Source organism: Zootoca vivipara, chromosome 17, assembly GCF_963506605.1.
Source record: "Zootoca vivipara chromosome 17, rZooViv1.1, whole genome shotgun sequence".
NCBI lineage: Eukaryota > Metazoa > Chordata > Lepidosauria > Squamata > Lacertidae > Zootoca > Zootoca vivipara.
The window spans coordinates 20,776,865-20,791,329 of record NC_083292.1 but is presented as its reverse complement, the minus strand read 5'-3'; the positions used below and the strand labels follow the sequence as shown (position 1 = coordinate 20,791,329).

General features: G+C 47.1%; 1 protein-coding gene across 3 annotated transcripts in view; it reads left to right on the top strand.

Annotated features, from left to right (window-relative positions):
- Positions 1–14,465, top strand: part of RASAL1 (RAS protein activator like 1) — a 62,491-nt gene that overhangs the window by 6,809 nt on the left and 41,217 nt on the right. For 2 of the 3 annotated variants that reach the window (XM_060269281.1, XM_060269280.1), the window contains exons 1-3: positions 9,001–9,588; positions 12,732–12,793; positions 14,129–14,258. In XM_060269281.1, the coding sequence (XP_060125264.1) occupies positions 9,341–9,588; positions 12,732–12,793; positions 14,129–14,258 (440 nt within the window). In that variant the 5' untranslated portion in view covers positions 9,001–9,340. Of the gene's footprint in view, positions 1–5,023; positions 5,081–9,000; positions 9,589–12,731; positions 12,794–14,128; positions 14,259–14,465 lie in introns of those variants that run through there. The other variant, XM_060269282.1, reaches the window with a different exon arrangement.

Sequence of the window (14,465 nt, the reverse complement as noted above, 5' to 3'; positions counted from 1 at the left end):
GAGGAAATCAACTCTCAACAAGAGAGGGGGGAAATTGGGTTTCCCACTGCTGCTTTAAAGGACCAACCATTGAAATGGCACCAGCTCCCTAGAACAGGGGTTCCCAACAAAATTTTCTCGAGGACCCCTCATCGAGCCGCTATTGTGACAAGGACCCCCATTAATTCCTAATCCTAAAATTAAAAAGTGAGAGCCAAATTAAGAGTCTTTTTATATTTTATATTTATACGTTTTTTACAGTTACGATTTAGGTTCAATGGACACTGACAAGATCGGTTCGAGAGTCACTGACTTACTTGCTTGAACATCAAATGCATTATCTTCCTCTTCATCTGTAGGCCTTTGTCGTTTTAACGAACCACTTTTTAACCAATGGTCCATTTTTAACTACGCGAACTGTAGCTTCCGCGAAAAACAACGCTTTGTTTACAAACACTACTGTTTTGCAAAGAGGCAGCGCGCGCCAGGGAGGAGGGAGGGGAATGGAGAAGACAGGGTACCTGCGCAGTAGCGCACAAATGAAGCCAACGCGCGCAAAGCATCTTGGGGAGGTGAGCGTTAGTAGAATGCGCGCGCTGCCTCTTTGCAAAACAGTAGTGTTTGTAAAGCGCCACCTAACGGCATACAGCAGAACTACTGCCTCTATCTAATTCTAGTTTTGCGCTAGACTCTGCTCTTGCAGGAAGCGGCCAAAACAAAAAATCTGTTATCATACAAAATATATTTAATATATTTTTTATTCTAATAGCATCTTGCGGACCCCTCTGGCATAGCTCACGGACCCCTGGGGGTCCCCGGACCACCTGTTGGGAACCACTGCCCTAGAACAGCCAAACACTCGAGATGTTCTTTTGTAGTGGCAAAGAAACAGCATTGCCAAGGCAGGGAGTCCCTGGTTCAAATATTGCAACTACCACAAGCCTGCTGGGATCCTGGGGCAAAATGTCCCTCTCAACCTCAGCCCAGCCCCCTCCTCCTTTCAATATGGGGAAATAATGACACCCGCTAACATGACTGGGATGTTGCGAGGACTGCAACCAGAAAATGCAAATATGTATTCGCAGTATGATTGGGTTGTATATCCAACATTCATCTTATTCAGAGGGTAATGAACTCAGCTCACTTCAGTCCATTGTTTCCAGTGGGTCTACTCTGAGTAGGCCTTAGTTGGATATTATTATTATTATTATTATTATTATTATTATTATTATTATTATTATTATTTTCTAAGCTACAATCCTCTTTTAGAGCCGCGATCTTGCCTAACCCCTTAGAGTTCAGGAGGCTGAATTAAGTTACTATTATTAGTTATCAAGTTACAATCCAGGCTGATATTAATCTATAAATAATAGAGGGGGCGGAGAGGTTGGCCATAATGATATGTTGCGCTGCGATGGCAGCCGATGAGAACTCAGCCATGCATGCGGCAGCAAGGCTGGGAAGAGAGGGGCATTTTGCATTTCTCCGATTTGTAGCTCCTTAGCTTCTGGGTGACTTGCGCTGAATTTAAAAACAAAGAAAGAAAAACTGCAGGAATGGAAACCTCCAGAGATGAGAAAACACCAGAGATGAATGGCAGAATTAAGCATTTAAAGCTGCAGCTTCAGGTCCAGCATAAGAACATCAGAAGAGGCTGCTGGATCAGGCCAATGGCCCATCTAGTCCAGCATCCTGTTCTCACAGTGGCCAACCAATTGCCTGTGGAAAGCCCGTAAGCAGGATTCAAACACAGGAGCCCTCTCTCCTCCTGTGCTTTCCAGCAACTGGTCTTTAGAAGCATAGTAACTGTATCCAACTGTGGAGGCAGAGCACAGGCGTCATGAGTAGTAGCCATTGATAGCCGAGAGGCATTTGTCTAATCCTCTTTTAATGCTGTCTAGGTTGGTGGGTATAGGACCCAGGTGGCGCTGTGGGTTAAACCACTGAGCCTAGGGCTTGCTGATCAGAAGGTCAGTGGTTCGAATCCCTGTGACGGGGTGAGCTCCTGTTGCTCGGTCCCAGCTCCTGCCAACCTACCGGTAGCAGTTCGAAAGAACGTCAAAATGCAAGTAGATAAATAGGAACCGCTACAGCGGGAAGGTAAACGGCGTTTCCGTGTGCTGCTCTGGTTCGCCAGAAGTGGCTTTGTCATGCTGGCCACATGACCTGGAAGCTATACGCCGGCTCCCTCGGCCAATAATGCGAGATGAGCGCGCAACCCCAGAGTCGGTCACGACTGGACCTGATGATCAGGGGTCCCTTTACCTTTACCTAGGTTGGTGGGCATCATTGCCACTTGTGGGAGCCAGTTCCATAGTTTAACTACGGAGAAAGACTTCCTTTTATGTGTCCCGAATCTTCCAACATTCAGCTTAATTGGACGTCCACGAGTTCTAGTGTTATGAGGGAGGGAGAAATGGTTTTCTCTCATCTATTCCCCACCCCCATGCAGCACTTAATTTTATAAGCCTCTGCCATGTCACTTCTTGCTCACCTTAAAAAGTCCCCCAAATGCTGCACCTTTTCTCATTCAGGAGTCTTTCCATCCCTCGATTGCTTTGGTTGCCCTTTTCCAAACCTTTTCCAACTCCGTTTTGAGGCGAGGCGACCAGAACTGTAATATCGTATTGGCCTGAATATAAGCCTCACTTCCCCCCTCCAAAAAAAATTCCGACCATGAAAAATTAAAGTGTGGCTTATATTCGCGACCTTATGGTATGCAGCCAGGAGCGTGGGGCAAACAGCACAAGGAGAGCGGCAAAGCAGCGCCGGCCCCATGCGTAATCCCCTGTCCTCTCCCCCAAGGCCTAGAAGGGAGAGAGTGAGGAAGGGGAAAGGCCTCCAGGAACGCACAGCTCTCCCCCCCCAGGTATGCAGCCTGGAGCAGCGAGGAAGGGAGTGGGTTTTATTCAGGTATTTTTTCTTTTTTTCACTCCAATTTTAAAGGTGCGGCTTATATTTGCGTGCTTATACCCTGCCCATATGGCCAGGTCTCCCCAGCCACTCTGGGCGGCTCCCAACAGAATATTAAGAACACGATAAAACACCAAACATTAAAAACTTCCCGAAACAGGGCTGCCTTCAGATGTCTTCTAAAAGCCAGATAGTTGTTTATTTCCTTGACATCTGATGGGGGGGGGCATTCCACAGGGCGGGTGCCGCCACCGAGAAGACCCTCTTATCTGGTTCCCTGTAACCTCATTTCTCGCAGTGAGGGAACCGCCAGAAGGCCCTCGGCGCTGGACCTCAGTGTCTGGGCCAAACGATGGGGGTGGAGACGCTCCTTCAGGTATACTGAGGCCATTTAGGGCTTTAAATGTCAGCCCCAATACTTTGAATTGTGCTTGGAAACGTACTGGGAGCCAATGTAGGTCTTTCAAGACCGGTGTTATATGGTCTCGGCAGCCACTGCCAGTCACCAATTTAGCTGCCGTGTTCTAGATTAGATGTAGTTTCCGGTTCGCCTTCAAAGGTAGCCCCACGTAGAGCGCGTTGCAGTAATCCAAGCGGGAGATAACTAGAGCATGCACCACTCTGGCGAGACAGTCTGCGGCAGGTAGGGTCTCAGCCTGCGTACCAGATGCAGCGGGAGATAACTAGAGCTGTACACACAGTATTCCAAATGTGGCTGCACTGCAGATCTGTATAAAGACATTATGATACTGGCAGTTTTATTTTCAACATCCCGGGTCCAAAATGAGTGGGTCTTCCGGGTTGCTCGATCCTGTGGAATCGCCTTCCCTCTGCCCTGTGTCAAGTACCGGTAGCAACCAGCAGTTGCGTCAGACACTTATCTATTTGGCTTGGACTTTTCATGACCCATAAGATTAGGCTCTGATTTATATGCGCAAATCCTCTGAATTCATTCTTTTTATTTGCTTTTATGCTCTTTTATTGACTCTACGGCTGTATTTGCGCGTTAACGGATATTGGTTCTTTGCATTGTACAGAGCACATGCTGCTTAGAGGGGTTTTCAAACTTATGAAGTGGTTTAGAAAGACTTTTTAAATAAATAAACGGCCGCTAGCCATGGTGGCTGTTGTTCTGCCTGCACGGCCTGCTGGAAGCAGTGATGCTTCTGAATAGCAGCTGTTGGAAACCGCAGGAGGGGAGTGTGGCCTTGTGCTCAGCTGCTACTTGAGCATCTGCTTGGCCACTGTGAGAACAGGATGCTGGACTAGATGGGCCATTGGCCTGATCCAGCAGAGCTCTGCTTATGCTCTTGAATCCATCTGTCCCTTCGATCTCTCTGCCCACCAGCTTAGGGGCATAGTGTGGAGGGGCAGGGCCAACGGGTACACAATTTTGAGGGGCCGCAAACCAGGAACCCTCACACAGCTGCTGGCTTCCACAGAGATGCTTTTAAAATATTTTATATATGCTTTTCAGTTTCATACATTTCAATCAATTTACAATCACTTTAACATTTCAAAACTTGCCTCCCTTCCCCCTCTTTCTACGGTTCCTTAAATTTATTTTGTAATATTTTCTGCGTATCCAAATTCACTTAATTTGCTTCTTTGTTCGTCTCCTTTAAATATATACTCTTATAAAACTGCAGGCTATTACAATAATCCTGCCAATGTTCTTACCTGTTTACAGTTTGCTTGTAAATATTCAATAAACCGTTTCCACTCTTTTATAAAAAAAACTTTGTTACCTTGATTTCTTATTTTTCCAGTAAGTTTCACCATTTCTGCATATCCCACAAGTTTTTGTAGCCATTCTTCTTTTGCTGGGACTTCTTCTCATAGGGACTGGGGCTCCCGGATTGTTTTCCCACCCGAAGGTTGCCCAGAATGGAATGCGACCCTTAGGCTAAAAAAGACCCCCTCCCTCAAATTCCTGCTCTCCTCTGTAGGTAAATCCCATCAGGATTTTAAGTGGGCACCAGTACTACTGCCACCCATGGCTATTGGGGCATTTTCGAAACCAGTGATGCCCCCAACCAGCAATTTATTATTATTATTATTATTTATTATTTGCATTGGTGTGGGGGGAGTTTAATTCTCATCCATGTTTCTGCTTTGCTCTCTCCCAAAGGTCTGGCACCAGTGACCCTTATTGCATCATCAAGGTTGACAACGAGGTCGTGGCAAGGTAAGCAGAGGCCGAGAGGACTGGAACGCCCACATCTCTCCAGTTTTAAAGATTTCCCAGATTTAGAGATTTCCCCCAAAACGTCCATAAACACTGCCAGCTTTCCTCATAGGAGAGTTGTTCCCTCCATCCCCTTGACAATTTGGGTTGCCCTTTTCTGAATCATTGAACTCAGTATCTCAAGCCTCAGGATCAGAAATATTCGTGGAAGAGGATTGGGGTTATTCACGGCAGCAAAATAGTACCTCCATGTTCGAAGGCAGTATAGCTCTTACATGCCACACGCTGGGCACAAATAGCAGGCTTCCCAGAAATATCTGGCTGGTCATTGTTGGTTTTATTAGAGGACTGCACTATAGGAAATTTTGGTTCAGATGTTCTTAGGACTCTTCTTGTTCTAAGATTTATCCAGGCTTTGTCGAAGACACATCCCACTTAAACCCTGAGCCGAAAATTAAACTCCTTTCCATGGGGATTAACAAAAACAAGGGGCTGTCCTGGGCAATTCAGCCAGATCTGGTGCCTGGTTGCCAACAGAAAGATTCAGATGTGCCGTTAAAAGGTGAGCGCTAAAATCCACAAGGAATGTTAATCCGCCACGAGGTTTTCCGCAGCTTAGTGTTGGCCCTTCTGGTTTGAGAGCAGGAGGCCAGGAATCTCAGTTGGGCTTATTGCTTATGTTATTTTAAGGCCTCTTTGGACCTGCACATAGCTAGGGGAGCAGGTAGCACTTCAAGGGAGACTAGATAACGTTGTCTGCAGGGAGACTAGATAACATTGCATCAAAGCAAGGGTTATCCCCAGTACTATTTTTCTAGAAAAAGAAAGGCTGGCAATCTCCTTGTTCACTTTTAATGTCAATGGCACCCACCTGAGAGGTGCTGGAACTGAGTTCCAGCTGAAAAAAAACCCTTGTTATCCCACCTAAAATGAGCCTGCTGTATCAGGCTGATGGCCCATCTAGATTTTGTTAGCTCTGTTTGCAGTGAGTTTAGATGATGTTGGCCATTTAGCAAGGCTTCCTCCTGGTTCGTGGGCAGGGAGGTTAGCAGACCCTCCAAGTGTCCCTGTTTTCCAGGGACACCCCAGATTTAAAGAAGCCTCCCCATTTCTGACTTGATCCCGGAATGTCCTGCTTTTCCTTAGGACGTCCCTATTTTCATTGGAGAAATGTTGGAGGGTATGGAGTTATCCGACTCACCGAGCCGTCTGAAGGCAGCCCTGGATAGGGAAGGTTTTTTTATTATAAAAAATATGTTTCATTATGTTTTTATATATTTTGTAAGCTGCCCAGAGTGGCTGGGGCAACCCAGTAAGATGTGTGGGGTATAACTAGTAAAATTATCATTATGGATTAGGTCCACAGGGGTCAGCAAACTTTTTCAGCAGGGGGCCAGTCCACGGTCCCTCAGGCCTTGTGGGAAGCCGGACTATATTTTGAAGGGAAAAAAATGAACAAATTCCTATGCCCCACAAATAACCCAGAGATTCATTTTAAATAAAGGACACATTCTACTCATGTAAAAACACCAGGCAGGGCCCACAAATAACCCAGAGATGCATTGAAAATAAAAGGACACATTCTACTCATGTAAAAACATGCCAATTCCTGGACCGTCCGCGGGCCGGATTTAGAAGGCGATTGGGCAGCATCTGGCCCCCGGGCCTTAGTTTGGTAACCCCTGGATTAGGACGTCCCTATTTTCATTGGAGAAATGTTAGCATGATTGACAGCTTGTCAGCCATTTGACATTGCCTGGTGGCCAGAGGTATTAAGGAACCCTGTGCTTGTCTTCCTGGCAAGAGCCTCAGAGAGCCTCAGGCTGTCTGATCCCTCCAGTCTTGACACACCCTTCTCATCTTATCCCTCCTCAAATATTTGATCAGGAGCAAACTGACAACATTATAAGTGGCTTGAAGACAGAGGAACATAGCTCTGTAAAGATTTGTTCCTTAGGATGGTGAACGATTAACCAGGCTGGGAAGAGGCAGTGACTCCGGGAGGCTGCTGTCCCTGGCTGTGCTGGGGGGGGGGGAGAGACAAAAGGACATACAAACAGAAGAATAAGAGAAAACCAAGGTGGTGCAGTGGTTAGAGTATTGGACTAGGACGACCTGGGAGACCAGGGTTCGAATCCCCACTCAGCCATGAAGTTCACTGGGTGTGACCTTGAGTCAATCACTGCCTCTCAGCCTAACCTACCTCACAGGGCAGTTGTGGGGATTAAAAGAGCTCCTTAGAGAAAAGGTGGGATATAAATTCAATCAATCAATCAATCAATCAATAGCCTACTGGATCAGGCCAATGGCCCAGCTAGTCCAGCATGCTCTTCTCATAGCCACTGATGGGCTTCTGCTCTGCAAATTTGTCCAGTCCTCTTTCAAAGTCATCCAAGTTGGTGGTCATCACTGCCTCCTGTGGGAGGGAGTTCCATAAGTTAACGATGTGTTGCATAGAAGTTGAGAAGCACCAATGTTCCTTCTGGGCAGACTCCTGACTTGACCTCCCTCTCCAACAAAGTGTTCCCTGGTTAGCTCTAAAAATAAGTGAATAAGAACGAGGGGAAACATGGGAAATTACAAACAGATGATCTGGCAATGCTTCCTGTATACAATTAGGTGTATAAAATGACACACGGCGTGGATAAAATGGACATAGGGAGAAGGTTTTTCTCCCACTGTTAGAATACTAGAACTTTGGGGCCACCCTAAATGTTGAAAGATACAGGACAGACCTGCTCCACACAGCGCATAGCTAAACTACGGAACTTGTACCCACACAAGGTGTAGCGATTGGCCTCCAACTCGGATGCCTTTAGAAGAGGATTGGACCATTTCGTGGAGGAAGAGGCTGTCTGTGGTTACTAGCCGCTGCGACTATGTTCTCCACCCACTGTTGGAGGCAGTATGCATCTGAATACCAGTTGGTAGGAATTATAGGCGAGGAGAGAATTGTTGAGCTCAGGTGCCATTTGCAGGCTTCCTATTAAAGCACCTGGTTGGCCACTGTGAGAACAGGATGCTGGACTCGATGGGTCCCCTTTGACATGATCCAGCAGAGCTCTTCTTTGGCGCATGGTTTTAGCGCTGTTTTGCTGTGTTTTTGCTGTATAAGCCGTCCCAGACTCTGTGATCATCATTTGATGCCCTTCTTTGTGCGCCTCCTCCACGTGAGGTCCAGATGTCAGCAACACAAGAACAGGGCTTCTCTGTAGTGGCTCCCTGTTTGTGGAATGCTCTCCCCAGGGAGGTTCGCCTGGCACCTTTCCTTATATAATTCTAATCACCAGGTAAAAACCTTCCTCTTCAACCAGGCCTTTGGCTGATTCATATTCTACCGCCTGTCTGTGGGGGTGGGTATTGTTTTGCTGTTTTGTTTTTCTTATTTACAGCGGGTGGCGCTGTGGGTTAAACGACAGAGCCTAGGGCTTGCCGATCAGAAGGTCGGCAGTTCGAATCCCCGCGACGGGGTGAGCTCCCGTTGCTTGGTCCCTGCTCCTGCCAACCTAGCAGTTCGAAAGCACGTCATAGTGCAAGTAGATAAATAGGTACCGCTCCAGCGGGAAGGTAAACAGCATTTCCGTGCGCTGCTCTGGTTCGCCAGAAAGCAGCTTAGTCATGCTGGCCACATGACCCGGAAGCTGTATGCTGGCTCCCTCAGCCAGTAAAGCAAGATGCGCACCGCAACCCCAGAGTCATCCACGATTGGACCTAATGGTCAGGGGTCCCTTTACCTTTACCTATTCTGTGAACTGCCCTGTGAATGGCAGTCCCCTTCTTCTTCTTCTTCTTCTTCTTCTTCTTCTTCTTCTTCTTCTTCTTCTTCTTCTTCTTCTTCTATCACTTGTAGCCGAGTAAGATTGTCCCCCATAAACACAGTTTTAACAGTGAGTCTGTACCGTAAGTGACTGTGGAGGCCAATTCCACAGGATCCACACATCCTTCCACAGTGAAAGGGCAGTATATAAATCTTATATACACATTTTGCGCATAGGCTTTATGTATATCATTCTGGGCTCTCTTGAGGAAGGTTGATTAATTAATAACAGCAACAAATGAAATAATAATAATCACTCACCCTTCACCCCAAGGTCCCAGGGTGTGTTACAACATTAGATCACAAGATTAAAAATAACCTGCAGCCACAAAAATAAAGTGGGTACATACATATAAATATCAGGCATGGGCGAACTTTAGCCCTCCTGATGTTGCTGAACTACAACTCCCATCAGCCCCAGCAAACATGGCCAGTGGTCTGGGATGATGGGAGTTACGAGTTCTGCAACCTCTGGAGGGACAAACGTCCCCCACGCTATATATACACCTGAGTTTCTGACACCTCAAAAGACTGCCACGCATCCAGTGTTGACCTCTTCTTTGCTTCCTCTCTGCAGAACTGCCACAGTGTGGAAGAACCTCAACCCTTTCTGGGGGGAGGAATATACTCTGCACCTTCCAATGGGGTTCCACAACCTCTCCTTCTATGTTCTGGACGAAGACACCATTGGGTAAGTAGGGGAATGGGCACCAGAGAAGGTGGGCTGTAATGGGACGTGTATGCAGAAGACCATTGTATTTTGAGGAGGTAGGACCCAGTAGTGATGTATGGAAGTGAGAGCTGGACCATGAAGAAGGCTGATCGCCGAAGAATTGATGCTTTTGAATGCTTTTGAATTATGGTGCTGGAGGAGACTCCTGAGAGTCCCATGGACTGCAAGAAGATCAAACCTATCTATTCTGAAGGAAATCAGCCCGGAGTGCTCACTGGAAGGACAGATCCTGAAGCTGACGCTCCAATACTTTGGCCACCTCATGAGAAGAGAAGACTCCCTGGAAAAGACCCTGATGCTGGGAAAGATTGAGGGCACAAGGAGAAGGGGATGACAGAGGATGAGATGGTTGGACAGTGTTTTCGAAGCTACGTTCATGAGTTTGACGAAGGCAGTGGAAGACAGGAGTGCCTGGCGCACTCTGGTCCATGGGGTCACGAAGAGTTGGACACGACTAAACGACTAAACAGCTTAAACTGAATGGCATGAAATGACTCAAATTTTTTCCCATTCCTGCGCAATACCTTACTGGATTTTAAGGCCCAGGACACAAGACTGACCGCCAGGCCATGAGGTTATTCTCTTCTTGCATTATCTTGTAAGCATAACTGTTTCTGTGTCAATGGAGATGACACAGACGCGTGTTCTGGGAAGGGGGGACTTGTTGTTTGGAGGATAATCCTATTGTGTAAGATGGAAGTTGTGCTGCTTAGTTAATATTTGCAGCCTGAACCTGCAGAAAACTTGAAGAGCTCTCATTTTGGGTAGCAAATTTGAAAGCCAGTGTGGTGCGGTAGTTAGGTCAGACTAGGAATTTTTTTTGTGGGGGGGAAACAAATCTTTACTTAAGCCATGAAGCTCACTGGGTGACCTTGGGCTGGGTGTTGTCTCTCCGCCTGACCCACCTCACAGGAGGGGGAGAGCCATATCTGCCAACCCTGAGCTCCTTGGAGAGAAAGGTGAGATATAATTACAATAAACAAGCAAACAAACAATAAAATCGGTTGCTAAATGTAGCTCACGTGAAACCCCCCCCCCAAGAACCGGAATGGTTTAACTCTGATTAACTTAGTGCAAGGGCCACATTCCACTTGGGGGAAACCTTCTTGGGGCCACATGCTGGTGGTGGGCGGGGCCAGTGCGAAAAGTGGGCGGGACCGCAAAATTTACCTTTGTATAGTAGGCTACTTTCTTGCCACACTCACCTGCCCCTCTCTGTCCTCCACCCAGGCAGGCAAGTATCATTGTCAAGAGTTTGAGGACACATTTCTGGCTAGGCAAAAATGCACAAGGGCAGGGCGATGCTGGTCCGATGGGGGGCGTGGCTAGGGATTGGGTGTAGCCTACATAGAGTCCTTGGAGGCTATGTCTAGCCAGCATGACTAGTAGCCGCTGGTAGCTTTCCTGATCCACCAAGGTTCCCGTCAGCCCAGCGAGGCAATGGCTCAGGTGAGACTGCACAAGCTAAGGATGTTAGCTGGTGTTGATCAGGAACAGGGAAGGTTCAGGACCCTGGACAGTACTGCAGGTTCTGGCTCAAGGATTTATTCTCCAGTCAAGTTGTGTGTACGGTACACAGAAGTACATTTGCTGGAGTGAAGGGTAACATACGAAATGCATTATATTGGGGGTGGGGTGTTGACCATTTCTGTTTGCTTTGAAACCAATGCAAGAACCATTAAACAATATTATGGGAAGTTTGGTTGCAAAAAAGGAGAAATAGCACATCTAAATGAGAACAATGGGGGAAATTTGCATGAAAGTGCTGGTGAATTTTCATTGAAACCTTAAAAAAATTAAATTGCACACTGATGCAGAAATGCAAAGAACTGGATTTAAGGTTGGCGAAATGAAAAATGGACAGAACCCCCAAACTGACTGATTAACCCACCCCTGCTGTGGTGGATCTGGGGGCGAGACCGGGAGCTGCCTACCTTGACATCCTTCAAACGCTCTTGGATGGGCTCAATGGGATACAAAGCTTTCTCTGGAGTGGAGACCCTCTGCCTTCATCTGCTTCTACAGGGCTTTGCGATGCTCTTGAGAGAATTGGCTTTTTCCTGTGGGCCGCCTCCTGGAGAAGAAGATGTATTGCATGAGAAGGTTACTAGGAACAGGTGAATCCACCTGTTTCCTCCCAACACCTGCTTTGAGTTCGTCTTTTCAAAAGCCTTGTTTCCGCGACAAAAATCTGCATTTCCCCTCCCCATTGGGCAGTATCCAGATAACTTGTTTGGTCGGCGCTAGGATTTAACCTTGCACAATGGAACTTTCCCCATTTTCCTCCCCGCCCCCCATAGGCCCTTTACACCTCTCCTAGGGGTTCCCTCTGTGGGGCAGATCTGGGGAAGGCATACAAGGGGAAGTTCCATTCTGCAGACATGAATTTTTCCACTGGTGGGATGAGGTACGTAGCACTACAGTGGATACAACACATTATTTTTGAATGTATTCCCCCCACAACCAAAAAAGAGAGAGGCATTTTTGTATGTTAAACCTCTCCCCCCCCCATTTTTAGATATGAGTGTCTGCGTAGGATATATCTATCTGCCCGATATTGCATTGCAGATTTCAGAGGAGTGCAAAGATGGAAGGGTAACCGTTCCACTCTGCAAATTAGTCTGGGAAGGGCAAGTGATTTGCTTAAAAATCAGGGTTGCACAAACTCCGCAACAACCCTGCGAGGTAAGAGAAGAGGTTAATATAGCCATGTTCAAATATATAAAAGGATGTCATATAGAGGAGGGTGAAAGGTTGTTTTCTGCTGCTCCAGAGAAGCGGACACGGAGCAATGGATTCAAACTACAAGAAAGAAGCTTCCACCTAAACATTAGGAAGAACTTCCTGACAGTAAGAGCTGTTCAGCAGTGGAATTTGCTGCCAAGGAGTGTGGTGGAGTCTCCTTCTTTGGAGGTCTTTAAGCAGAGGCTTGACAGCCATATGTCAAGAATGCTTTGATGGTGTTTCCTGCTTGGCAGGGGGTTGGACTGGATGGCCCTTGTGGTCTCTTCCAAATCTATGATTCTATGATTCTAAGGCAGCTTCCCGTGCTCCTCTTTCAGTCCTGTCTTGTACCATTTCTGTTCTTTGTCTCCTTGCAGGCATGATGATGCCATTGGCAAAATCTCCCTCACCAAAGACTTCATCTCGTCTCACTCTCGGGGTAGGTGGCGGCGGTGGGCACCCTAGTGGGAAGGGTGACCAATGGCTGCGGGGGTGGGGGGCGGGGGCAGGAAACCTACCATCCAGCTGCTTCCCATTCCAAAATTGCTAGCTTGAGGAGGCCTGACTCAGGATCTCAAGCTCCTCTGCTTGAGAAGCTCTGGGGTCCCCTATAATTTCAATGTTCTGGGGCTGAGTGTCAGTGCTTATGTAAGCGAAACTGCACCAGCAAGCTCAGGGGAGTACAAATAAATAAATAAAATTCCCTTTCTCAAAACACCCAAAAAAGGAGTGAATGTGTTCAGTGGCTAGCACAGAATCCTAGCTGATCATTTGGAAGGGGGGAGATGAACTGAAGGAGGGCATAGTGACTGGAACAGTGAACAGCAGCATTCTACACCGTAACATTTTGTTGCAGCTCCCTCTTGTGTAGATGCTTAAAGGAGCAGCGGTCAGAACTGGATCGGGCGGAATCACAATAAAAAAATTAATAGTGCAGGGGTGGGGAACCATTTTTGCTCCTTATCTGTACCCAACCCCCCATAGGCCAACTTTGACAGGTGGGCGGGACAGCCCACCTGTCCGTTACAGATATGGTGTGAGATGATTGGCAAGCGGATTGTCCAACCCACCTGTCAAAATCCTTTGTGCAACAGTGTTAGAAACAACAATGTTAAAAAGCAGGTTCCATTAGGGCAGGCTGGGATTAAGTCGAGGTTCTCCTGTTCCCAGGTGTGTCGCCCCCCCCCCAAAAAATGGAAGTTACTGCAGTAGAGCAGTTCTGCCTACAACCAAGTACCCCTTAATGTTAAAAGTGGAGTGATGCTTTTTGACTGGAGAGACTAGCTTTTGCTTGGGACAATCTATAAACGGAAGTTCCTAGAGTGTGATCAGTGGGACACCCCCACCACCACGGTCTGAATGCTTCATCCAGGCCAGGGCACCCTCAGCAACGACATCGGCATCTAGCACCAAATGTTGCAGCTTTGTAAACAACAGATAAACAGCGATGTGATTTTTAAAAGACACCTGAAGGCAGCCCTGTTCAGGGAAGTTTTTATATGTGTGATGTTGTATTGTGTTTCCTACTATTTTTTGTTGGGAGCTGCCCAGAGGGGCTGGGGCATCCCAGTCAGATGGGCGGCAAGCAAGCAAGCAAGCAAGCAAACAAACAAACAAACAAACATTGTTGTCAACAAACAAACAAGCAGTTGTTGTTGTTAACAGAAAAATCCCTAAACTATCTGCCAAAACCGTCAACAATTTTCATATGGAAAGGTCCTTCTGCAAACTTCTGCTGTGTTTCCCAATCTCTCTCTCTCTTCCTCCAATGCAGGAATTGACAGCTGGATCAACCTGAGCCCTGTGGATCCCAACGAGGAGGTGCAGGGGGAGATCTCGGTGGAGCTTCAGGTGGTGGAGGAATCCCACAAGAGGGTGCTGTGTTGCCATGTCATTGAAGCCAGGTAGAAGAAGGGTTTGCTCTCTGTGTGTCCTCCTCCCCCCCTCTCCTTTCTACCTCAAGAGTGCATCTCAAGGCAAAGCAAAGAGGTTGAGGGAATGTTCTTTCATGTGTGGTGGACTTGGAAAAGGGTAAAAGAGTTTTGGGAAATGATCCATAATTAATTGGGGGGGAAATGTTTAAAAGTACTTTCCAAACAACAGCAGCAACA